This window comes from Bombina bombina, chromosome 2, assembly GCF_027579735.1.
Source record: "Bombina bombina isolate aBomBom1 chromosome 2, aBomBom1.pri, whole genome shotgun sequence".
In the NCBI taxonomy this organism is placed as follows: Eukaryota; Metazoa; Chordata; class Amphibia; order Anura; family Bombinatoridae; genus Bombina; species Bombina bombina.
The window spans coordinates 1,380,104,525-1,380,131,484 of record NC_069500.1 but is presented as its reverse complement, the minus strand read 5'-3'; the positions used below and the strand labels follow the sequence as shown (position 1 = coordinate 1,380,131,484).

General features: G+C 37.7%; 1 protein-coding gene across 2 annotated transcripts; it reads left to right on the top strand.

Annotated features, from left to right (window-relative positions):
• The first annotated feature begins 248 nt into the window (after positions 1-248).
• Positions 249-26,556, top strand: LOC128650387 (pantothenate kinase 2, mitochondrial). 2 transcript variants are annotated; one of them, XM_053704301.1, is made up of 7 exons: positions 249-404; positions 4,744-5,096; positions 5,511-5,764; positions 9,680-9,856; positions 13,124-13,247; positions 24,418-24,543; positions 25,634-26,556. In XM_053704301.1, exons 1-7 carry the CDS (start codon positions 269-271, stop codon positions 25,682-25,684), a joined length of 1,221 nt encoding a protein of 406 aa, XP_053560276.1. In that variant the 5' UTR covers positions 249-268; the 3' UTR covers positions 25,685-26,556. The 2 variants fall into 2 exon arrangements, with proteins under 2 accessions (XP_053560276.1, XP_053560277.1); XM_053704302.1 differs by having other exon boundaries at positions 267-404; positions 4,808-5,096.
• The last annotated feature ends 404 nt before the right edge of the window (positions 26,557-26,960 follow it).

The following is a 26,960-nucleotide window of genomic DNA, read 5'->3' as shown; positions in this document are numbered from 1 at the left end:
CTCATCTTTTTTTGCACACTGCTTCCAAAAATAGAGACCTGCTCCCACTAGAGGCTGTCTGACTGACATCCTCAAGGTTACCATGGAAACCACACAGCTGTCACTCACAGTATAGTCGCGCCCTCTTCTTTAACCTACCACTAGCTCCACAATACTGATTGGTGGAAGTCGCTGTCATTTTACTGCCTTCTTCAAACCAATTGGATGAGGCTGTATTGGGCATGCGTAGTTTGTCTGCGGCGGAGAGGCTCTGCCTGTCATCTGTGTGATGGCGCAGAACGGCCCGCTGAAGCCGCATCAAGAGCGAGATGGGAAGGAGCAGCTACCGAGGCGCTCAGACATTCCTTCCACTTCAGCTAGAGCCCCCCGGGCACGACTTGACTCCCTCAAAAAGAACAGACCGCGTAAGTGATGAATGTGAGACTGGGTGTCCGTGAGTAGAAAGGAAGGTCGCCAGGGGCTTTGTAGCGAGGCAATGGGTCATTGGCTCATAAAGGTGAGGAATTGACCCTTTCGCTGTTAGTGAGGGTAGCGGCTCTGTCTGTAGCCCTGTCTGGCGGTTATAGGGTTAAAGGGAAATCTGCTGAGAGGGGAGGAGGGGGTGGCAGTGAAGTGAGTGGGTGGTTAGATAGGGATGGATAGAAGGAATGAATACAAGGGGTGGGATATGGGTTGGGGTGCAGCAGGAGGAGGGGGCTGCAGTTATGGGCACAGTGGGCTGGTTACACGGTAGATCAGGCCATGGTGAGATTCGTGGCTGCAAATGGATGGAGAGACTTGGGGGGGGGGGGGGGTAGTCACTGTGAGATTAGGGGGATTTGTTGCAGTGATGGTCACAGTGATATAAATGCCCATTGACTGAGTGCACTGTTGAATGGATCCATTGTGTTAGTGGTTGCAGGATGTTTACAACAATGATGATGCCAATAGGCTTTATTGATGATGAGATGGGTGCAGTGTGGATGTGATTACCATGGTTACATATATTGGTGCCTTTGGCTCTGCTACAGCTGAGATGGGTGCATTTGGATGATGGCTCTGGTTAGATGGGTGCAGGGTGATCAATGGCCCTGATAATTTTGGTGGCAATAGTATCTAGTGAGATGATGGATGCCAGGAGTAAAGCTAATGATAGTGAGATGCTGGATGTAGGGGAGTACAATGGCCATGGTTTGATTGTCTATCTGCTGTGATCATAGTGAAATGGATGCAGACTGGGCTTGAGGAATCCAGGGAGCTATGAGCCAAAAGCAAAATTGTAAGATGAATAACAGTTTGTCTGGCTTGTGGAAAATAGTGACTACATCCTCAATATTCTGAATAGCTCATTTATGTTCAATTTATCAGCCACTTGCTTAAAGGTATATTTGTACTCCTTTTTTATATTCTATTTAATAGTGGAGTTCTAGAAAGAAACTACTTTTATTTGTAGTTTAGCGCCTTGCTTAAAGGGACACTAAACCCACTTTATTTATTTCATGATTCAGATAGAGAAGGCAGTTTTAAGCAACTTTCTAATTTACTCCTATTAATTTTTCAATCTCTTGGTATCTTTATTTGAAAATCAGAAATGTAAGCTTTGGAGCCAGTTCATTTTTGGTTCAGCACCTGGGTAGCTCTTGCTGATTGGTAGCTAAATGTAGCCACCTATGTCAAAGATACCAAGAGAATGAAGAAAAATTGTTAACAGGAGTAAATTAGAGCATGCAATTTAAACAACTTTCTATCTAAATCATGAAAGAAAAATTTGGTTTAGTATCCCTTCAATAAGCCTAGTATGTCTTGCCAAGCTTGTCCTTGTTAAACAGTCCTACTGTGGATGTCTCAGCAGACTATACCACAGGAATGTCGCCAATGGAGTCATTGCTATACAGTGTCACCAATTACAAAATGGTGACATCAAAATGTTTTGCAGATCTCTGGAGAAACCTCTGACCTTGTACAATGTAGCACAAGTAAAAGAAAGTGGCAGCCTTTCAAATGGATATGCCTGAAATGCTGCACATCTAAATCCCCACTTTAAAATAGGGACAACTTGAAATATATTTACTATAAGCAATCTTTCAAATAAAAACAGTTTGCAAAATGCTTCTGATTATATTTGAAATGCAATGCTGTGCACTTTCAATATTTATTTTGCCTCCTGTAATTTCAAGGTGTAATAAAATATGAAATGTTTAATTATGGACGGTTCTAAAACAGACACTAAAAGACAGTGTGCAAACAAGGCTGTGTATAAACGTTACATTACCAGTTCTATAACTCACACAGCTTTGTTTGCACATTCTTTTGTTGCCTCAGAACATTGTAATATTTAACCTCCACCACCTAGAAAGCCTGGAATACCTTTTGTAATGTAAGGCACAGTGATTGGTTAATATGTGCAGGAGTTTGTTTATATCTGTCTATAATTAGTAACGGTAAAGGAACTAAGATAATCATCGTTCAGGATACTTTTCAAAGGGTGTGTCCTGGACATGTAAAACAATTCTTATTTTACTTTAAAACATTTACTTTGCATGCAGATCTTTTATAATATTGTGAATTATTTCTGATGCATAAATAAATACAAATGTCAATTTAAAGGGATAGAAAGATGAAAATGAAAATGTGCATATCAATTTGAAATAGCATTTTTGCAATATACTTCAATTGGCATAAATGCTTATTGTAAAAGTTATTTCTGTTTGCCAGTAGCCTAAACATACATGCTGTCAGGGCCTGTGCACCAGTATTGAAATAGCACACCTCAGAGCGTTGACAGTGGCTTGTATGACACAAATGAGAGGGCCACTAAATATAGAATTGGAATCATTGACAAATACACAATACAAAAAATGCACTAACTTTCAATTTGAAATGAGAAGTAGACTATTTTCTGGAGAATTTCAAAGTTATTCCACTTCTCCCCCCACCCTGTATCATGTGACAGCCATCAGCCAATCACAGAATGCATAAATCTCAATAGAAGCTGAAGCTTCAAAGTTTGCATACAAAGAGCGTTCATTTATTGATAAGTTTTTTTTTTTTGTTTTTTTTAAATTGCGTTTCTTTATCTGAATCATGAATTTAATTTTGACTTCAGTGACCCTTTAAGACTCTACACACACAATATACTCTACCACCAGCTCTCTGTGCTTGAATACTGGGGAAGAGGTCCTCACAGCATATGTATGTATGCCACTGAAAAATAGTAATAACATACTAGAAGCATTGTTTTAATTTTTCAAGAGAATTTTGCAAAAATTATTCTTGTTGTTTTAAAATAAAGATTGTTTCCTGACACTTTGAAATAGCTGCTAAGCTTTGCCCACTGATGACATCACGGTCTGGGCTACATTTAGGCACTCTGTTGAATAGTATTGACAGTCTGTTGAATCCAACTAGTGAGCTTTTTGTGATTGGACGCCATATGCTGCCCAGATTGTGATGTCATCAGTGGGTGGAGCTTGGTAGCATTTTCAAAGTAGTTAGAAACAATAGTAATTTTTAAAAAATACAATTATAAAAATTACCATCAGTATGATGAATTGAACTAACACAGCATTCATTTCTGAATGAAACTGATGCTTTTACATTTTAAGGTAATAAAATGTAGCTGGATCAAATTTTATAAATTCAGGGTAGTTGGAGCAGTGTCACTGAAGCAAATACAGAGTGACAATTTTATATAAAATGTTTTCTTTTTAGCAGCCAAGCGTGTGGTTCTATAGTCTATACATACTGACAGTTCAAAAAGTAAGCAGTTGTTTTTATCTTTACATTACATATAATTATCTAGAATTGGGCCTGGACAAATATTGGTAGTTTACAAGTCAGGGAAATTCACTGATTGTCTCATTTGTACACAAACATGGAAGTACAAGGGCATTTTCATTGGTATCCTTTGTGAGGTAAGCTAAGGAGTGTGCACATCTCTGTATTTATATAACGGAGCAGTATAGTGCACAATCCCAAGCCTACCTTGTATCCTCTCATGGAAAGTAGCTGCATTTTAACAAAGGATACCAAGAAAATAGTAAATGGTATAGTAGAAGTAAACAGGAAATCTTTCTATTAAAAACACCACTGATTCATGAAATATGACTTCAATTTCCCATTAAAATTAGGCTAATTTGTCTGGCTCTTCTTACTGGTCTGGGACTAGTGATCATTTCTCACCCTATCTGTGATATAAGAGAGAGAGACACCGCTTTAAATATTATGTGTGACTGATTTATTATATTAATATCTATATGAAACGCATGAACTAACACCCTCTAGTGGGGAAAAACTGTCAAAATGCCCTGAGCTAAGAGGCGTCCTTCAAGGGCTTAGAAATTAGCATATGAACCTCCTAGATTTAGCTTTCAACTAAGAATACCAAGAGAACAAAGCAAAATTGTTTTTTTGGACTAGACTGTCCATTTAATACCTGGAAATATCTTTGTTAAATAACCTCTTTTTGATACACTTAAAATGTGTCCTCAGATAAGTGTTATACATAACAAATTTATGTCAAACTGAGGAGCCAGCCAGAATATTGAGTTGGGGAATGCATTCTATATGGGTATGCATAAAATAACTGAGGAGCCAGCAATAAAAATTCTAGGAGCATTGGCTCGCTGACTCCTGGGATTTGTCAAGCCTTATCCTTCAGTTGGGTGGTCCTTGCAAATGTTGCATAAGATGTTTACCCCAGTCAATAACCATAAGGGGTATTAAATAGTCACATGGGTCTATAACGTCTGTCTCTTGTCCTAGCCTTTCCTTGGTTTGGCTTGGATATTGGTGGAACGCTGGTCAAACTTGTCTATTTTGAACCCAGAGATATCACTGCGGAAGAGGAACAAGAGGAAGTGGAAAGCCTAAAGAACATCCGAAAATACTTGACCTCTAATGTTGCCTATGGACAAACTGGCATTCGTGATGTTCACCTGGAACTTAAAGACCTCACAATGTGTGGCCGCAAGGGCAACCTGCACTTTATTCGATTTCCTACACAGGATATGCCAGTCTTTCTACAGATGGCACGCGACAAGCAGTTCTCAAGCCTTCACACATCTTTATGTGCCACTGGTGGAGGAGCGTACAAGTTTGAAGAAGACTTTCTAACAGTATGCATTTTCATTTGTATCTAATTTTCTCAATAAAATCTCTATAGTTTCTAAGAATTTTGCCAATAACTAAAACATAGTAAAAGTGTGTTCTATTTTTATATTGCCCAGCTGGTGCTGGGTTGTCTTGTCCCTGCTTGTCCTTAGTTGTCTTGCATCTAGTATTTTTTCCAGGAACACAATGTGCTCACATGAGATATTTATATATCTATACACACACACACAGACTTACTCTGCCCTTTTACCAAATATAATTGTATCCAAACACACCTTGACAAATTACATTTTTAGTGACTTGATTACAATGTACTTTGCTTACTAGGTTTTATTTATTAAACCCATTTCTCATTTATAACATTTTATACTTAGAGAAACCTATGTTTGGCTTCATCACGGTTGTATCTTCTTCAACAGGTGTCAGGTCTGCAACTGTGTAAACTGGATGAATTAGATTGCCTTATCAAAGGGGTTCTGTTCGTTGACTCTGTCGGTTTTAATGGTCAGTCACAGTGCTTTTATCTAGAAAACCCTAAAGATCCTGAAAGATGTCAGAAAATTCCATACAATTTAGAGAACCCTTACCCCCTTCTTCTGGTTAATATTGGTTCAGGAGTCAGCATCCTTGCTGTATATTCCAAAGAGGACTATAAACGGGTGACTGGGACCAGGTAAGTCACAAGGGGATTTAGATAAATGGTATTTTTAATTTAATAAACACTCTTCAGCTGGAGTAAGTTGTGGTGTGGGTGTTTTTAAAACTAAGAAGAAAGAAAAAAAAGTTTTGTTATTAAAGGGCCATAATACCCAAATGTTGAAACACTTGAAAGTGATGCAGCATAGCTGTAAAAAGCTGACTAGAAAATATCTCCTGAACATCTCTATGTAAAAAGAAAGAGATATTTTACCTCAAAAGTTCCTCAGTAGCCACCTCCCATTGTAAAGGATTTCTAATCAGCATTTTAGTGTGTCTGTCCTGGGACATCTGAAGGGATGAGCATCGTGCACTCTCATCTTATTTCACCAATCAGGTAAAGGAAGTTTACAATGAAATCTCATGAGAGTCAAGTCAAATCTCATGAGATCACAGTAAAAGTTCATGACCTCAGCACTGCTGATGCTGATTGGCTGCTGTTCATTTCTTCATTTTTTTTTTTAATTTTTTTACCTGCAGCTGGGAGCAGTTGAGTATAATTTTTTTACACAGAACTTATTCTGCTGAGCTGAGGAGATTGTGAGGTAAAATATCTTCCTTTTTTACATAGAGATGCTCAGGTGATATTTTCCTGTCAGCTTTTTACAGTTATACTGCATCAGTTTCAAGTGATTTAGCATATGAGTATTATTTCCCTTTAAGCTGAAAGCATTCATGTTATAGTACAATGCTGCAAGAAATTTAAAGTGCATAATAATAATATTAAAGGGATATGAAACCCAAAATTTCTTTATTGATTTAGACAGAGCAGACCATTTAAAAAAATAAAAAAAAGTTTCCAATTTACTTATATTAGCAAATTTTTGCTTTTTTCCCCATGATATCCTGTGTTGATTAGATATCTATATAGGCACAACATAGTAGGAAATAGTGCTGCCATCTAGTGTTCTTGTAAAACTGCTGCCATCTAGTGCTGTGGAGTGGGACAGCATTCTGAGCTTACGTTCTTACTTTTAAACAAAATATACCAAAGGAACAAAGAAAAATTATAATAGAAGTAAATTAGAAAGTTGTTTAAAATCAATATTTTCTTTTGTGATTCAAATAGAGCATTTGAAGTGATGTAATAATAGTTGGGTCTCCATGAAAACCATGTACATGCCCAAAGATAGAGGAGGATTTGGGGCTCCCAATATTGGATACTACCAATACGCTTCCCACCTGGTCAGAATAGTAAATTGTTGCAAAAATGAAGTAGATAAGGAATGGGTTAAACTTGAAAGATCATTAGTATCTCATACGAACCTAGGAAGCTTGTGCTGGACACCGACACCAACACAGAAGACTCCACTAACTGTATCTACGCTTATAGCTGAAACTTTCATAAACTGGCATTATATCACTCATCATTTTCCTAATGTCTCAACAATACCTTCCCCCTTAATTCCCACGCTGACAAAACCTATATTCCAGTCAGACCAACATACACCGTCTGAGAAACAAAATGCCATACACACATCTCTCCTTTTTATAGACTCCTTAAAGATGGTAAACTAAGATCAAAGACGGAACTGACCAAGCTAAATATCCCACAGTTCGGACAATGGTATAAATACTTTCAACTTAGTCACCTTATAACTTCACACCCGACCAAACAAAAGATTTTACGCCTACTGACGCCACTAGAAAATATTTGCTGCCAGCAACCAAATGTAAAAGGTCCCCTGTCAATGGCCTATAAACAAATACTTCAATACCACTCACGCCATCTCCCCTCATACACACAAAAGTGGGAAGAGGAATTGGGAACCCATTTAATAGGAAAAAATTGGCTAACTATTGCCACACACATGAGCTCCTTATCTTCATTGGTAAAAATTTTAGAGAAACCAATATGAAGATTCTCAGTCGCTGGTATCTTACACCACATAGATTAGCACAAATCTACCTGAGTTCCCAAATCACATGTTGGAGAAATTGTGGGATGTCCCAAAATTCAGGCCTATTGGACCCTAGTGACTTCAGATATGACTAAAGCAGTGCAGCATGCTATACCCCTTAATGCATTATTGTGTGTATTTCATAAACCCACCAAAATTAAATGTAGACTTAGATCCACACTATTGGGTATTATGCTAAACTGTGCCAAGCAATTGATACCTAAATGGTGGAAAAACAATAACTCCCACAAAAGAAGATTGGATAAGTTCTCTCACTACTGTCTTAAACATAAATTAGAAGATTACTCTATAATGTTTGGGAGGAATACCTTAATGCAAAATGAAACATGGTTATATATTGTATAACATAATTTGTTACCACTCCATATCAGCATTTTATATGACACTGACTATTACTGGTACCACTAAATATCTGTAAACATTGGAACATTGAAATGTACTGCTATGTATGTTATTTCAATTAAGAAAATTAAAAAAAAAAAAAATTATGTGAAAATATCGTATATCAGATTTCTTTTGTATAACAAATAAAACAAAAAAATAACTTTAAAAAAAATAATAGTTAGATATATATTTCATATAAGCAGTTTCCTCAATAGTGTATATGTGTGTGAGATTATATATATATATATATCTCTCTATCTCTCGTGCAGGAAAGTCATTTATATATTTATTTTACAAATCCACAGTAAAAAAGAACAAAATTAGTATCTGCTGAATTCTGCAGTTGTGTATTTCATTTATAGCTATTTTATCTAGTTTTTTTTTTTTGTCATAGCAAAGCCAAAACCTTATTGGGAAAAACAAAGAATCCAATGCTTTTCATTTATTTACTGTCTATCAGGCATGCCCATATTTTCACTTCCGCTCACATGTTAACTCCACTAGACAGAGGCTTTTTACAAGTTCAAAGTAAAAGTTTTCGCATGAGCACTAACCCAACGTGCCCAAAAAGTCAAACTTGGAATATTGCGGCCACGTTAAAGTATAACCCCTACCCTACTTGCTAGATGTATATATTTAAAAAAACTTATAACATATTCCCCTGTGTGAAGAACATTGGAATGTGAGATAGTTACAGTACATACAGTTAAATGCTTTATTAAATATGAACGTTACATAAAGGATTTTATGTTTTCAGCTACTTGACTGCAAAGGGATATATATCTATCTCTCTCTGTCTATCTATCTCTCTGTCTATCTATCTCTCTGTCTATCTATTTAGACATTCAATATGTATGTATCTCTATTAAAGTCCTTTGCAGCTTTTCTTTCTAACACTTGATACATCATATCTTTGGGCCCTTATAACTTTTTATTACAACAGTTTTTTTTATTTATGAGTGTAACTGTACTTTTAAATATAATTTTGATGTTTTTTTTTTTTTTTTTGTGTGCAACTTTTTTGCCTTGCGTAACAGTTAACCAGAGCTCTGAAGTTGTGCTATCCTGATGCCCGTTGCACTTAAGCAAACAAGTTTGCTTTCAACCTGTAATGCACATGCTACTTCCAACGCACGCAAAAAGCCTCGATAAACCCCATATCGCTTGCATGCATCGGCACTACACTCATAATCTAGCCCATAATCGTATGGGGAGGGGGTACTTTTTGTGAAGTTTGTCAGTTTAATCTACTTATGCCTGTACTAAACTTAAAAAAAAAAAAATCTGAGTTGCACGCAAAGTTGATCTTCTTTAAACAACATTGATAATAATATTATTGAGGCCACTATAGTGGAGCTGAATATACAAAACACAGCTTTGTCATACCGTTCTGTATAATGAATTAGGTCACATTTTAAGATTCCGTTCTGACCTGTAAAGACCTCTCTAGTTTATGAAACTAAAGCGGTTCTTGCTTCCTATTATAACCATGTACTGCACTCCAGCTGTGGGATTATAGTAAGATTTATATGTTTAGACTATAAATATCCTTAATATTTTTCTTCCTTGTTATTAAATACCAACAGTTTAGGAGGTGGAACGTTTTTTGGACTTTGTTGCCTCCTTACTGGGTGCTCAACATTTGAAGAAGCTCTTGAAATGGCTTCACAAGGTGACAGCACAAAGGTGGATAAACTAGTGCGTGATATCTATGGAGGAGATTATGAACGGTTTAGCTTGCCCGGTTATGCAGTAGCATCAAGGTAAGAGAGATTATTATTAAAATATATTGCATCTTTTACAATTTGAATATATGTACAAACCAAAAATGTAACCCTCCAACAAATTGTTCAAAAGAACATTATACGCATCTTGCTTTTGTAAAAACATTGTGCTTGTCCCTCCAAAGAGAGGCCAAATAACAATCTATACTCTGCAAATGCCGCAAAACAAATTACTGGTTTAGGTCATTTGCAGCATCTTGAAAAACTTGGTTACAGATTTTACTTTTTGGCCTCTTTAGGGAGTCTGAGCACAAACGTTAATGGTGCTTAATGTCCCTTTTAATTAAAGGGCCATAAAAGTTAAAAAAAAATTACTCTAATTTATAGAGCATGTCATTTGAAGACTATTGATCCTCAACTACTGTGTGCTTTAACCCCTGCAAAGGATGTGGATACCCTTGATAACAATTTAGTAAGTATGGTGGTCGCCTGGCTATTTTTAATGTTCTTTACTTAAAGGACCAGTAAAGACGGTAGATTTGCATAATCAACAAATGCAAGATAACAAGACAATACAATAGCATTTACTCTGAATTTCAAATGAGTAGTATATATATATTTTTTTTTCTAACAAATTTCAGTTATGTATATATCCACTCCCCCTGTACCATGTGATAGCAATCAGCCAATCACAAATGCATATACGTATAGTCTATGAATACTTGCACATGCTCAGTAAGAGCTGGTGACTCAAAAAGTGTAAATATAAAAAGACTGTGCATATTTTTTTTTTTTTTTTAATGGAAGTAAATTGGAACGTTGTTTAAAAATTACATGCTGTATCTGAATCATGAAAATTTAATTTGACTTGAGTGTCCCTTTTAAATCTTAACTAAAAAAAATCTCACACACACACACCCCCTGAAAATAAGTTCCACTCAATGATTATAAAACATGGAAATATGAAAATCAAGCTTTTAGCCACCAATCAGCAAGTGCTACTCAGGTGCTGAACCAAAGATGGGATGGATCCTAAGTTTACATTCCTGCTTTTCAAATAAAGATACCAATAGAACAAAGAAAATTTGATAACCAATAGAACAAAGAAAATTTGATAACCAATAGAACAAAGAAAATTTGATAATAGGAGTAAATTAGAAAGTTCCATGCACTTTCTGAATCATGAAAGGAAAAAAATTGGTTTTCATATCCTTTTAATAAAGAAACATTTATTATGAGCACAGAGCATGGTTATAAGAGAATTGTGTTTAACAAGTAAAATTATACCGTTTATTTTACAGTTATACAAACCTTTTATATTGTACTAGCTTAGAAGAGAAGGTGGTCACTCACGCTGTTACTTAGGCTCCCATGTAGAATGACAAAATTCTTGTGTAATTGTCACAACTATATACATGACAAAATCATCTCAGGTTCTTAGGCCAGCCTCTCTGGGTTAGAGGGGGCTGGGATAGTCCGCCCCCAGCATTTATGACTTCCCAGATACACTTTAAGTTACCTGCCGGTTAAGCCTAATAAAGTTTTAAGGCCACAGGGAACATTTTGATACCAAACACCATATATTTTGCATTTTTACTTATAAAAGGTATATTTCTGTGCAAGGCTGGTTGCCCTGTCAATGACCTCAGGTCCCTGCAACAGAGACGCACTGTCGTTGATCAACCATGTCAGATTGTACTGCTATCACAGGCTGGTACCGGGCTGTAGAAAATACATTAACGTTAGTGCTGTGCATGTTCCAAGCTTAAAGGAGTGATATATGAGCAAAGAATAAGTGTTTGTCCCCCCCCCCAGATTTAATAAAACAAATTGTTCCCCAAAACATTGTCTTCTTGTCTTAGTTCTGATAAGGGGTTGTAAAGAGCAGAGAAATGCACAGAAAAGATAGAAAAGAACGTTAACCTAACATTATGAGGTTTTCATGACACACACTTGCTGTAGTTTTCATTGTAAAAGGGACATAAACCCAAAAATGTATTTTGTGATTCCGGCAGAGCATGCAGGTTTAGAAAACGGTTTCCATTTTACTTCTATTACCAAATTTGTTTTGTTCTCATGGTATTGTTGAAGAGCATACCTAGGAAGGTATCATGCACGTGTATGGATCTCTACATGCAAGGAAACCTTTATTTTCTTAAACGGTTTTACACTGACCTTCCCATGGTCTGTGTGTTTGTTTTATTGTAAGCATCAGGTGGTGGGTAAATCTGTGTCATACTTATAGGTGGTTTCAGTGTGGTCACAGAAGGTCATATGATTTTATAGAATAATGTATGCAGACACCTTTATGCAATCATGTTATTGGGCTGAAATGAAAACATTGCAATATACAGTTATTTTGTCTGCTTTTGCTACAAAATACCTCTGAAAATTATTACCCCCCCAGAAAGACAATTCTTATTGTGAATTCAGCATAACCCTGCCACACTACACAGTGATTGGCTAGATAAAAGTGCAAGCTCTTACATCACTCCCCTAATTGTCCATAGTAAAGGATACCAGCAAAGTGAATTCCACAGGTTTAGAAAAGTCAACATTTAAAGCTGTAGAATCGTGTCTGCAGTATAGTTCCATTGGCAAAATTGCTTCTTGTAAAAATGATTTTACTGTTTCAGTGGCATATGCAATGAGGGCATGTGCGGCAGCATTCTACACCTTCTCCGAGTCAGTAGTGGCTTGTATGACACAAATTAAGTCTTCATTAAAGGATTACTTTCTGTTATAATTTTTAAGCTAAACAACTAACATATTAAAGTTAATAAACATTAATTAAAACCTACTGACCTATATTTTCTCCAAAACGAAGTTTCATAACGTTATAAAAGTTATATCTTTTATTTGCCGATGATGTCACGTTATCCTGCCCACTATTTTCAGCACTGTGTGTTCAAAATACTTAAACCAATGAAATTGTGTTTAAAGTGCCATTTTGAAACCTAGGTATTGTAAACGGATTGGTACAGAGCAAAGGATACCCACGGAGTGGGTTTGGAAAACGATTAAATTTGCAGACAAGATTTCTGATATATGGTAGAGATATGTTAATGAAATGCTATTGATAAAAAGCGTATTTGGGGTAGTTAGTAACAGGCATAGAAAATATTTACTTACAGTGGCCCTTTAATGCAATACACACTGCTGTCAGCATATATAATATTGTGTGTCCAGAAGAATGCTAGGAAAAGCATTAGCAATACCCAACTATGAACTGTTTAATTTTCAATTTAATATAGTCAACCATTGTATTTCATATACTTAATATTTCAACATTTTTCTTATTTTTAGTTTTGGAAACATGATGAGTAAAGAGAAAAGAGATTCCGTTAGTAAAGAAGATTTAGCTAGAGCAACCTTAATAACTATTACAAACAATATTGGTTCCATAGCACGGATGTGTGCTCTCAATGAGGTGAGTGTCAGTTGCTGGTGCATGTGATGACTATTTATTAAACCTAAAAGAGACAATGCTTGAAATGTAGGTTTCTTTCTGAGCCTAAAAGACAGCAGTAGATGAAGAAAAACTACAAAAATACTGATTCACTCCCTCATTTATCACACATTGACTACTGAAGTCTACTTCTAAATGGCCTTCCCAAACACCACCTATCCTCCCCTCCATTTTATAATAAATGCTTCAGCTAGACTCATCCACCTAAGTCACCCATCTACATCCTCTGCTCTGCCAGTCTCTACACTGCTCCCCATATACTCCAGAATTCAATTCAAATTATTAAGCCTAACCTATAAAGCACTCAACAGCCTCACTCATAAATATATTTTCTCATCTCCAAATAGTCCTCAACCCATCCTCGCCGATCAACCTCTGACCTACGTCTTTCCACTCCTATCTCTTCATCCCTCAGAAGCTTCTCCTGTCCTCAAACTCTCTACCCCGCTCCATAAGACTCCAACCTTTTTATAGCTTCAGACGCTTACCAGATCGCCTCTGTTTTTCATCCTAATCAAAATAAATTTTGAACTGCCTTGACTCGCTGGTGCAACTACAATCCATGTGACAAGCTACCCAAAAAAAAATATGTCTCTGCACCCTCAACCTGTAGACTGTAAGCTCTTCGGAGAAGGTCCGTCTTCCTCCTATACTAGATGTGTTTAGTCTTATGTATTTTATCACAAATCCTTGTCATTGTATACCCCTATCTCTATCCCTCACTATGGAATTCTGCGGTGCTATACAAATAGATAAGTGTAGTAACGCAAATGCATTAATCGGTCATTCTGGGTTTAGTCCGAGTTTGAGAGAGGAAGGTTATTATAGGAGTATTTTGTTTTGTGAGCTGGAAATGACAGCCAATAAAACCTATTCTAACATACCAAGCAGCTAAAAAAATGATTTGCTTAATTGTATTCAGAAACCTGCTCACATGCAAGCAACGATCATACACTGTATTGTATAAAGGGAGAGATTTCTGCCTATCATAAGTCACGGCTGCCAGTGTGCTTGCTTATTGGTGGCTAAATGTACCCAGGTGCTGAACCAAAAATGGGCCAGCTCTTAAAGTGAATGTAAATTTTGATGCTACATTTCACTTGTGAAAAAATACTTACCTTTTTTAAACTTGACAGCCGCTCCAGCTTCCCCCCGATCGTTGCAAAGTCATTTCTGATGTCAAACGATGGATCGGTCACCCTCCAATCATGGCTTTCCCCAGCCGGATTCCTCATTTTAGACCCAGGAAGAGGCTTTGCGACGAGCGGAGGAAGCTGGAGCGGCTGTCAAGAATAAAAGATAAGTATTTTTTCACAACACGAATGAAATGTAAATTTTTATGAATTAAAGTGCCCCTGTTTTTAATCAAATTTTTAAAAACCGGGCACTTTAACATCAAAATTTACATTCACTGTAAGCTTGGATTCCTGTTTTATACCAAGAGAACGAAGAAAAATGTATAATAGGAGTAAATTAGAAAGTTGCTTAAAATTTGCGTGCTCTTTCTCATGAAAGGAAAAATTTTTAGTTTCATGTCCCTTTAACAAATAGTTGCAACTTTTTTTTCCTTTTATTTATCCAAGCTAATTGGAGGCCAAAAATGATCTTCAGCTTTCTAGCTATTTATATAAAACGTTTTTTGATGTGGGTTGAAAGTTGGTCTTTTTAAAAGTAGATTACAAATACCAAAATCTAAATTACATTAATTTATACATTAACACCTTGTAAAAATGCTGCTTGCCAGTTACAGTAGGTTAAACAACAATAAGAAAGAGCAAACGTTGTGCTATTAATATTACTTCTCGTCGTTACCAATATCTATTCCCGTGTTTCACTCATTTGCTGTCATCGGGTGGACACTGGGATAAGTGTTTATCAAGAATTAAATCTTTTTCTCCAACATAGGTGTGTCCGGTCCACGGCGTCATCCTTACTTGTGGGATATTCTCTTCCCCAACAGGAAATGGCAAAGAGCCCAGCAAAGCTGGTCACATGATCCCTCCTAGGCTCCGCCTACCCCAGTCATTCTCTTTGCCGTTGCACAGGCAACATCTCCACGGAGATGGCTAAGAGTTTTTTGGTGTTTAAATGTAGTTTTTATCCTTCAATCAAGTGTTTGTTATTTTAAAATAGTGCTGGTATGTACTATTTACTCTGAAACAGAAAAGAGATGAAGATTTCTGTTTGTAAGAGGAAGATGATTTTAGCAAACGTTACTAAAATCGATTGCTGTTTCCACACAGGACTGTTGAGATGAAGTAACTTCAGTTGGGGGAAGCAGTTGGCAGACTTTTCTGCCTGAGGTATGACTGGCCACATTTCTAACAAGACTTTGTAATGCTGGAAGGCTGTCATTTCCCCTATGGGGACCGGTAAGCCATTTTCTTAGATTAAGTAAAAGAATAAAGGGCTTTATAAGGGCTTAAAAAACTGGTAGACATTTTTCTGGGCTAAAACGATTGATTTGCTAAGCATATTTGGCAGATTATAACTCTTATTAGTTATTATAATCTTGGGGATTGTTGTTAAAAAACGGCAGGCACTGTATGGACACCTTTTTCAGATGGGGGCCTTTTCTAGTCATAGGTAGAGCCTCATTTTCGCGCCACTAATGCGCAGTTGTTTTTGGAAAGCAAGGCATGCAGATGCATGTGTGAGGAGCTAAGAACCACTGAAAAAGCTTATAGAAGGCGTCATTTGGTATCGTATTCCCCTCTGGGCTTGGTTGGGTCTCAGCAAAGCAGATACCTGGGACTGTATAGGGGTTAAATGTAAAAACGGCTCCGGTTCCGTTATTTTAAGGGTTAAAGATTTCAAATTTGGTGTGCAATACTTTTAAGGCTTTAAGACACTGTGGTGAAATTTTTGGTGAATTTTGAACAATTCCTTCATGCTTTTTCGCATATTCAGTAATAAAGTGTGTTCTGTTTAAAATTTAAAGTGACAGTAACGGTTTTATTTTAAAACGTTTTTTGTGCTTTGTTGACAAGTTTAAGCCTGTTTAACATGTCTGAACCATCAGATAAGCGATGTTCTATATGTATGAAAGCCAAGGTTTCTCCCCATTTAAATATATGTGATAATTGTGACATAGTGTCCAAACAAAGTAGGGACAATGATGCCACAGATAATAATATTGCCCAAGATGATTCCTCAAATGAGGGGAGTAAGCATGGTACTGCATCATCCCCTTCTGTGTCTACACCAGTTTTGCCCACACAAGAGGCCCCTAGTACATCTAGTGCGCCAATACTTATTACCATGCAACAATTAACGGCTGTTATGGATAATTCTATTGCAAATATTTTATCTAAAATGCCTACTTATCAGAGAAAGCGCGATTGCTCTGTTTTAAACACTGAAGAGCAAGAGGACGCTGATGATAACGGTTCTGACATACCCTCACACCAATCTGAAGGGGCCAGGAGGGAGGTTTTGTCTGAGGGAGAAATTTCAGATTCAGGAAAAATTTCTCAACAAGCTGAACCTGATGTTGTAACATTTAAATTTAAATTAGAACATCTCCGCGCACTGCTTAAGGAGGTATTATCTACTCTGGATGATTGTGACAATTTGGTCATTCCAGAGAAATTATGTAAGATGGACAAGTTCCTAGAGGTTCCGGTGCCCCCCGATGCTTTTCCTATACCCAAGCGGGTGGCGGACATAGTAAATAAGGAGTGGGAAAGGCCCGGCATACCTTTTTGTTCCTCCCCCTATATTTAAGAAATTATTTCCTATAGTCGACCCCAGAAAGGACTTATGGCAGACAGTCCCCAAGGTCGAGGGGGCGGTCTCTACTCTAAACAAACGCACTACTATTCCCATAGAAGATAGTTGTGCTTTCAAAGATCCTATGGATAAAAAATTAGAGGGTTTGCTTAAAAAGATGTTTGTTCAGCAAGGTTACCTTCTACAACCAATTTCATGCATTGTTCCTGTCACTACGGCAGCGTGTTTCTGGTTCGAAGAACTAGAAAAGTCGCTCAATAAAGAATCTTCGTATGAGGAGGTTATGGACAGAGTTCAAGCACTTAAATTGGCTAACTCTTTTATTTTAGATGCCGCTTTGCAATTAGCTAGATTAGCAGCGAAGAATTCAGGGTTTGCTATCGTGGCGCGCAGAGCGCTTTGGCTAAAGTCTTGGTCAGCGGATGTGTCTTCCAAGACAAAATTGCTTAACATCCCTTTCAAGGGTAAAACACTGTTTGGTCCTGATTTGAAAGAGATTATTTCAGACATCACCGGGGGAAAGGGCCACGCCCTTCCTCAGGATAGGTCTTTTAAGGCTAAAAATAAGCCTCATTTTCGTCCCTTTCGCAGAAACGGACCAGCCTCTAATTCTACATCCTCTAAGCAAGAGGGTAATACTTCTCAACCCAAACCAGCCTGGAGACCGATGCAAGGCTGGAACAAGGGTAAGCAGGCCAAGAAGCCTGCCACTGCTACCAAAACAGCATGAAGGGATGGCCCCCGATCCGGGACCGGATCTGGTGGGGGGCAGACTTTCTCTCTTTGCTCAGGCCTGGGCAAGAGATGTTCAGGATCCTTGGGCACTAGAAATAGTTTCTCAGGGTTATCTCCTGGAATTCAAGGAACTACCCCAAGGGGAAGGTTCCACAGGTCTCAATTATCTTCAAACCAAATAAAAAGACAGGCATTCTTACATTGTGTAGAAGACCTGTTAAAGATGGGAGTAATTCATCCAGTTCCTATAGGAGAACAAGGGATGGGGTTTTACTCCAACCTGTTCATAGTTCCCAAAAAAGAGGGAACATTCAGACCAATTTTAGATCTCAAGATCCTAAACAAATTTCTCAGGGTTCCATCGTTCAAAATGGAAACCATTCGAACGATCCTTCCTACCATCCAGGAAGGTCAATTTATGACCACAGTGGATTTAAAGGATGCGTACCTACATATTCCTATCCACAAGGAACATCATCAGTTCCTAAGGTTCGCTTTTCTGGACAAGCATTACCAGTTTGTGGCACTTCCATTCGGATTAGCCACTGCTCCGAGAATTTTCACAAAGGTACTAGGGTCCCTTCTAGCGGTTCTAAGACCAAGGGGCATTGCAGTAGTACCGTACTTGGACGACATCCTGATTCAAGCGTCGTCTCTGTTAAAAGCAAAGGCTCATACGGACATCGTCCTAGCCTTTCTCAGATCTCACGGATGGAAAGTGAACATAGAAAAAAGTTCTCTGTCCCCGTCAACAAGAGTTCCCTTCTTGGGAACAATAATAGACTCCTTAGAAATGAGGATTTTTCTGACAGAGGCCAGAAAATCAAAACTTCTAAGCTCTTGTCAAGTACTTAATTCTGTTCTTCGTCCTTCCATAGCGCAGTGCATGGAAGTAATAGGATTGATGGTTGCAGCAATGGACATAGTTCCTTTTGCAAGAATTCATCTAAGACCATTACAACTGTGCATGCTCAGACAGTGGAATGGGGATTATACAGACTTGTCTCCGACGATTCAAGTAGATCAAAGGACCAGAGATTCACTCCGTTGGTGGCTGATCCTGGACAACCTGTCACAGGGAATGAGCTTCCGCAGACCAGAGTGGGTCATTGTCACGACCGACGCCAGTCTAGTAGGCTGGGGCGCGGTCTGGGAACCCCTGAAAGCTCAGGGTCTATGGTCTCGGGAAGAATCTCTTCTCCCGATAAACATTCTGGAACTGAGAGCGATATTCAATGCTCTCAAAGCTTGGCCTCATCTAGCAAAGGCCAAATTCATAAGGTTTCAATCAGACAACATGACGACAGTTGCATATATCAACCATCAGGGGGGAACAAGGAGTTCCCTGGCGATGGAGGAAGTGACCAAGATAATTCAATGGGCGGAGGATCACTCCTGCCACTTGTCTGCAATCCACATCCCAGGAGTGGAAAATTGGGAAGCGGATTTTCTGAGTCGTCAGACATTCCATCCGGGGGAGTGGGAACTCCATCCGGAAATCTTTGCCCAAATAACTCGATTATGGGGCATTCCAGACATGGATCTGATGGCCTCTCGTCAGAACTTCAAGGTCCTTGTTACGGGTCCAGATCCAGGGATCCCAAGGCGACTCTAGTAGATGCACTAGTAGCACCTCGGACCTTCAACCTAGCTTATGTATTCCCACCGTTTCCTCTCATTCCCAGGCTGGTAGCCAGGATCAATCAGGAGAGAGCTTCGGTGATCTTGATAGCTCCTGCGTGGCCACGCAGGACTTGGTATGCAGACCTGGTGAATATGTCATCGGCTCCACCATGGAAGCTACCTTTGAGACAGGACCTTCTTGTTCAAGGTCCATTCGTACATCCGAATCTGGTTTCCCTCCAACTGACTGCTTGGAGATTGAACGCTTGATTTTATCAAAGCGTGGGTTTTCAGATTCTGTAATAGATGCTCCGATTCAGGCTAGAAAGCCTGTAACTAGAAAAATTTACCATAAGATATGGAAAAAATATATCTGTTGGTGTGAATCTAAAGGATTCCCATGGAACAAGATAAAAATTCCTAAGATTCTATCCTTTCTACAAGAAGGTTTGGAGAAAGGATTATCTGCAAGTTCTCTGAAGGGACAGATCTCTGCTTTATCTGTTTTACTTCACAAAAGGCTGGCAGCTGTGCCAGACGTTCAAGCGTTTGTTCAGGCTCTGGTTAGAATCAAGCCTGTTTACAGACCTTTGACTCCTCCCTGGAGTCTTAATCTAGTTCTTTCAGTTCTTCAAGGGGTTCCGTTTGAACCCTTACATTCCGTAGATATTAAGTTATTATCTTGGAAAGTTTTGTTTTTGGTTGCTATTTCTTCTGCTAGAAGAGTTTCTGAGTTATCTGCTCTGCAGTGTTCTCCGCCCTATCTGGTGTTCCATGCAGATAAGGTGGTTTTGCGTACTAAGCCTGGTTTTCTTCCGAAAGTGGTTTCCAACAAAAATATTAACCAGGAGATAGTTGTACCTTCTTTGTGTCCGAATCCAGTTTCAAAGAAGGAACGTTTGTTACACAATTTGGACGTAGTCCGTGCTCTAAAATTCTATTTAGAGGCCACTAAAGATTTCAGGCAAACATCTTCTTTGTTTGTTGTTTATTCTGGTAAAAGGAGAGGTCAAAAAGCAACTTCTACCTCTCTTTCTTTTTGGCTTAAAAGCATTATCCGATTGGCTTATGAGACTGCCGGACGGCAGCCTCCTGAAAGAATCACAGCTCATTCCACTAGGGCTGTGGCTTCCACATGGGCCTTCAAGAACGAGGCTTCTGTTGACCAGATATGTAAGGCAGCGACTTGGTCTTCACTGCACACTTTTGCCAAATTTTACAAATTTGATACTTTTGCTTCTTCAGAGGCTATTTTTGGGAGAAAGGTTTTGCAGGCCGTGGTGCCTTCCATTTAGGTGACCTGATTTGCTCCCTCCCTTCATCCGTGTCCTAAAGCTTTGGTATTGGTTCCCACAAGTAAGGATGACGCCGTGGACCGGACACACCTATGTTGGAGAAAACAGAATTTATGCTTACCTGATAAATTACTTTCTCCAACGGTGTGTCCGGTCCACGGCCCGCCCTGGTTTTTTTAATCAGGTCTGATGAATTATTTTCTCTAACTACAGTCACCACGGTATCATATGGTTTCTCCTATGCATATATTCCTCCTGTACGTCGGTCGAATGACTGGGGTAGGCGGAGCCTAGGAGGGATCATGTGACCAGCTTTGCTGGGCTCTTTGCCATTACCTGTTGGGGAAGAGAATATCCCACAAGTAAGGATGACGCCGTGGACCGGACACACCGTTGGAGAAAGTAATTTATCAGGTAAGCATAAATTCTGTTTTTTCAATTATTTAAATTTCTCTAATTGATGTTGCCCTCTGCAGCGGATTCATTAGGATGGTTGTCACATTATTTTTTTATGCATTTCACAGTCAACTTTATTATAAGAGCTTTGCTATAGATTTAATAGGAAAACTTCCCAGCAATAATGCAGCAGGTGTGCCAGTGCAGACTGAGGTTTTCTGCCAGAACCTCACAAAAAATCCATACGATATATAAGACAATTCCTTTATTAGGACAGGCTGAAGTACATGCGATGTTTCAGGCATTTCAGCCCTTAATCATGCATCCTGTCCTAATAAAGGAATTAATTTAAGAATAAGTCCTGTGGACATTCTATATTGTTTGTTATAGATGTCATCACCTGCCAAGGAAAGAAGGTTTTCTAGTGGTTTGTGTGTTTTTTTTTTTTTGTTTTTTTTTTAAATATTTATAATTTTCACCCCTTCTTACCTATTATGGTAATGAGAGTGAGCAGATCATAAATAGCATTCCAGACGCACCGTATGATGTAGCAGTTGCCTAAACTAATTTTATCTTATTCTGCTCTCTCCCCAGCTCATCACAAAATCCAAACCCTGCTCTGTGCTTTCAGCTTCTTTACAGTGCTGCCTTGTAGCTTCTAAGTCAAGCAGCATTGTACAGGGCTATGAAAGAGTGGAGTCTCTTCTTCCATATCTGCTTGTGTTTATTTAAATGTGCTGGTGGTTTTAGAATTGCTTTCTGGCACTTTATGTGCAAACCTTGCTAAAGGCAAACTGTATCCCCCTTATTTAGGCTTTCATTGTCACTTAATAAATACTGGTTATCTAATTAATCAGACGCACGTGGTATTTGAAATGCATTGATGCCCTTTTATACTTGAGCATGTGCAAATGACGTGCTCATGCACGTATCCTTCCACCATATGCTTGTCAGATCTTTTTGTTCAAAAAAGCAGTGATGATTGCAAAAATGTGCCCAATTGAATTTGATTTCCCTTGCTTTGCACTTTTATGTCTCTAACTTCAGTAAAACTGCCTGTGAGGACTCTAGAAACGTCTGAGCTTTGTAATCTCCAGTTTCCATACAGCTTTTGTCTCAATCACATACAGTATATAGGGTTTCTCATCTTCCGTGTGTGTAAAATTTGTACCAGTCACATAATAGATGTTGGTGAGTAGCGCTACCAAAAAGACAGCACCATAAACATTTGATGATAAGGATCTGACGTGTATATAGAGGGTGGCATGTAGATGTAAATGGCAGGGGGATGTGGTAGCTACAGGGCCAGGCAATGTAAGAAACACTGACCCGAGCTAACCACACCCCCTGCCACACAGTTCATCCTCTGAAATAAATCGTACCCAATACACAGCAGCGCAGACAAGACAGGCCTTTACTTGAGGGGGTACAAAGTTTGACATTGAGAAGCTTTTGGATCCGGCTAGCAATAGCCTCTTTATTTGATACAGGCACTATCTCACAAGCAGAGGCAACGCTAGTTCCTTTTGTGATGTCATTTGGTTTTGCCTGACAATCAACCTACATGTGATTGCATTCGTGCAACCCGAGAGTAATACTGTCCCGTGCAGGCACTTGGTAGATCTTATTGGTACTAATGAAGGTCTTTATTAGAAGTACTATTACCCTCTATTTTTGAGATGTTTAAAACTACAAATAAACAATATCATTTTCTGTAGTTCCTAATAAACCTTATTATACTTCTTGGCAAGAGCATAAATATTTTCATATATTCTGGGTTATGCAAAAAAGTGACTGCTGATAACATTATATTGTAATCATTGGGTAAAATGCAAATTGAAGGGAATTTGCATTTTCTGCAATTGCAAAATAGCTGCTTACAGACCCTGCTTAACCCTGTATGCAAAGTAACAATAACCCTGGTGCTTAATACCATCTGATTTGTAACCACTTCTCTCTATATAGTGCGTTTTACAAATATCACATTTGTGCTGTTCTTTTTAATGAAGCATATTTAATGTGATTTGTATGCAGTATTGTATAGTAATGACTGAGAAAGCTCCAAGTGTGAAATAACAGTATAGATTTCTATGCAGGGTGGCTTTGATTTGAATCACTAGGCAGAAGACTTGATTAAAATCACGGTTTTATACATAAATGTTTCTCTTTTTAGAATACTAACTTTTCAGATAATGTTTTCCAGTTATAGCAGACAATTACTGATTTGGTTATTTATAATTAAATATACATAGATAATTTAAATGAATAATATTATAGGGAGGTAAACTCTACATTTTCAGAGCTGTACTTTATTGGAAGGAGAACAATAATCATTATCTTAATAATAATAATTGTAATAGTTTTATTTAAACCAATAACATTGTAAGTTTCACTTTCATTTTTACTGCTTGCCCCTCCCTCCTCACACTACGGTCCTTGTTCAGATTTACTCCTCTCAAAACAATCTTCTATTAATTGAGCTTTTTGAAATTTAGTAAGGGGTTGATTCTGTGTATATAGATTTGCAGGGAAGCCATGGTATAAATGGGACAGTAAAGTTAAAATTAAAGTTTCATAATTTACATAGATTTGAAATAACTTTCTAATGTATTTCTGTTATCTAATGTGCTTTGTTCTCTAGGTATCCATTGTTAAAAAGCATGCCAAGGTAGGCTCAGGAGCAATGCACTACTGTGAGCTAGCTGCTTTTCACTATCTCACCCATTGTGTTCAGCTAGCTCCCGATAGAGCATTGCTCTCTTTCAACAATGAATACCAAGAGAATCAAGCAAATTTGATTTAAAAAAAAAAAAGTAAAGTTCAAAATTGTATGCTTCATCTGAATCCTGAAAGAATTGTGGGTTTATGTCCCTTTTTGAAGTTCTGTATGTTTTTTTATAACATTTTGCTGTGAAGAAGGGCATGTTATTTCTGCACACACAAATTCACAGTTTTGAGAACTACAAAACCAATAATATGTGATAATATCTTCTAGAGAGAAAAATGCCCAAAATAAACCGAAACCTCTGGGAGAACATGACCTTGTGAACAGAATAATTTGCCTAAACAATTAAACATTACAGCCTCATGCTATATAATTAAAAACCTATATTTCAGGATGAATAATCTTTGGATTATAATGTAACTTGAATAGAAAATGTTTAGATAGATTTTTTTTTTTTTTCTTTCTTAAAAGGCATTTTATTTACAAAACAAAATCCTATTTTAAATAAAAAAAAAATCTTCTTCTTTTTTTTTTCTTTTCTTTTTTTTTAAACTGATTTTTATCCACGTTAATAAAATGATCACCCCCTGTTCCGTGTGACAGCTGTTGTTTTTTGTTTTATTAGAACATCAGTCGGGTTGTATTTGTGGGCAATTTTCTCCGTATTAACACGGTCTCCATGAAGTTGTTGGCGTACGCACTGGACTATTGGTCTAAAGGCCAGCTGAAGGCTCTCTTCCTAGAACATGAGGTATACGGCTATGCTGAAGTCTGCATGATCATTCTACTGTTATAATAACCTATTACTGGCGCGTTGCTATTTCCAGACCCTTTTACAATATTCAGACTCCCAGTGTTGTATGAAGCGGCTCAATGCTTTATTATTGTAATCTGCCTTTCCCAAATGTATAGCATGACAATGACACAGTTAACTGATTGCTAAAAACCTGATATATATCGCTCATTAATTGATATGATTAGAAAAAGTAGAAATATTGGGAAAATACTGATCAAAAGCAGGCCCCTAATTTTAAACAACTAATATTTGATATTTGAATAAGATATTGATCTGATAAACATGTAACATGAAATGTAATTCAATTAAATCTATTATGTAAGATAGGGGGGTGCTGACTGTCAAGTAATATAATAGAAAAAATTAAAAGAAAAGAGACAGTATACTAGCACTCTTGTTTGCAATCAAAGAGTCATGTAAAGAGTGGCGGGGAGAGTCGCCTAAATCAGGTCAAACATAAAACGTAACTTGAGGAAGCCGGTACAACGGCGAAATGCGCATTAGGCGTTAGCAGGAGACGATATCCAATTATTTAGTTGCTTTATAATTGTGTAATCTGTTGGGCACTGTTTCAATATCCACACAGATCTGTGCTTACTTGTGCTCTTCTATGCATTTATCTAGTTAATATTGTTGTTGGGGTCAATCCCCTTTGCAGTTAATTTTTACTGCATTGAGCTTTACCTAGTTTGCACTGAAACTATGTGGATTATAGCACTTTAGTTATATATAGCTCCTTTGGATATCAGTCTCCTCCACATACATTTTTATTCTAAGTTTTAAGACACTACACACATTTGTAGGGATACACCTTATACATTTTATTGTATATATTAACTAATCTAAATAAATGTTATGTTTTATGTTTGACCTGATTTAGGCGACTCTCACCGCCACTCTTTACATGACTCTTTGATTGCAAACAAGAGTGCTAGTATACTGTCGCTTTTCTTTTCATTTTTCTATTAATTGATATGATCCATAGACCTTAGGAAGGGCTGAACCGTTACACTGTGTTTTAATTTTTATCTTATTTTATTTTTAGGGCTACTTTGGAGCAGTGGGTGCACTCTTGGAACTTCTGACAAATACCTAATGCAATCACAGTTACTATCAATGTCTCTGAAGCTGTAAAAGGAAAAACTGTTGTACAGCCTAATATGCACTAAATCAGGGCTTTACAAATCCTTGGAGCCAGGGCAACCACGATTTTCAACCATGTTCCTAAATGGAAAATATTTCTGTTTAAAGTCATTCCCTGGCTGCCAACAGATTGTATAATTTGTCTCTTCGTTATTCCTCCGACTCCTAGATGTAACATTTGTCAACCTCTACACTAATTAATCAGGCATGTCTAGTTATTTTATACATCAAAGATGTAAATATTTGTCTGTGCAAAACAATTCTGATATATGGTCTGTTTGATTATACCACATGTTCTATACATCTTATTTGTCTGGATTTTCAATTAGCTACAAGTCATTTTATTTGTTTGTTTTCTATTTCACTTTTCTCAGAGACCAAATAAAAGCAAAACTACTGTTGCAAGTGATAATAAAACATGATCTAGAAATGATACTGTTAGTAACTGGCTGAGGTGCCATTTCTGTATCACAAAGTATTTATTCTGTCATTTAGGCCAACTGACTGATACTGTGCCACCTTATTTAGAGGTCATATTTCATTCTTGCAATTGTAAACTTTTTCTGTGCCTTTTTCCCCTAAGGATTTTATTCTCCATTTCATATCTTTGGTCTCTGCAAACTCTTATCAAGGCAAGATGAGTATTTTATGTGTTTTGCTCCAAATTCTCTTTAATTTCTTGTTTACCATTTATTTTCTTTATTTCACTGTGATAAATTAACTGACTGCTAGTTACCTGCCCTAGTGCATTCGATTGTACAATAACAGATGTGATCTTTCAGTAATGTGTGTTATATATATATATATATATATATATATATATATATATATATATATATATATATATATATATATATATATATATATATATATATTTATATACATACACAAAATCTTAAGTTGGTGAGAGTCCACAAGTCTTTACTGTTGGGAATTCGTCACCTGGCCCCAAGGAGGAGGCAAAGACACCCTACACCAGCACTTTAAAGGGACAATGTATACTAAATGTTTCTTTGCATAAATGTTTTGTCGATGATCCATTAAAATAGCCCATCTGGGAGTGTTTTTGTAACAATGTAAAGTTTTGCTTATTTTTTTAACATAACCAAGCCCCCACAGTGCCAGATGTATACTTCCGTTTTACAGAATCCTGCTGGCTCCTGTTTGTTATCGGTCTTTTCATATAGGGGAGGGGGAGTGTCTGCTCTTCTTGTTTTCCTAGCCACTTT

Excerpts from the sequence above, each read along its gene's own strand:
- LOC128650387 (XM_053704301.1), top strand. The coding sequence starts at position 269 with ATGGCGCAGAACGGCCCGCTGAAGCCGCATCAAGAGCGAGATGGGAAG. Across the intron at positions 405-4,743 it reads CCTCAAAAAGAACAGACCGC|CCTTTCCTTGGTTTGGCTTG; the intron begins GTAAGTGATGAA and ends CTCTTGTCCTAG. Across the intron at positions 24,544-25,633 it reads CTCTCTTCCTAGAACATGAG|GGCTACTTTGGAGCAGTGGG; the intron begins GTATACGGCTAT and ends TTTTATTTTTAG.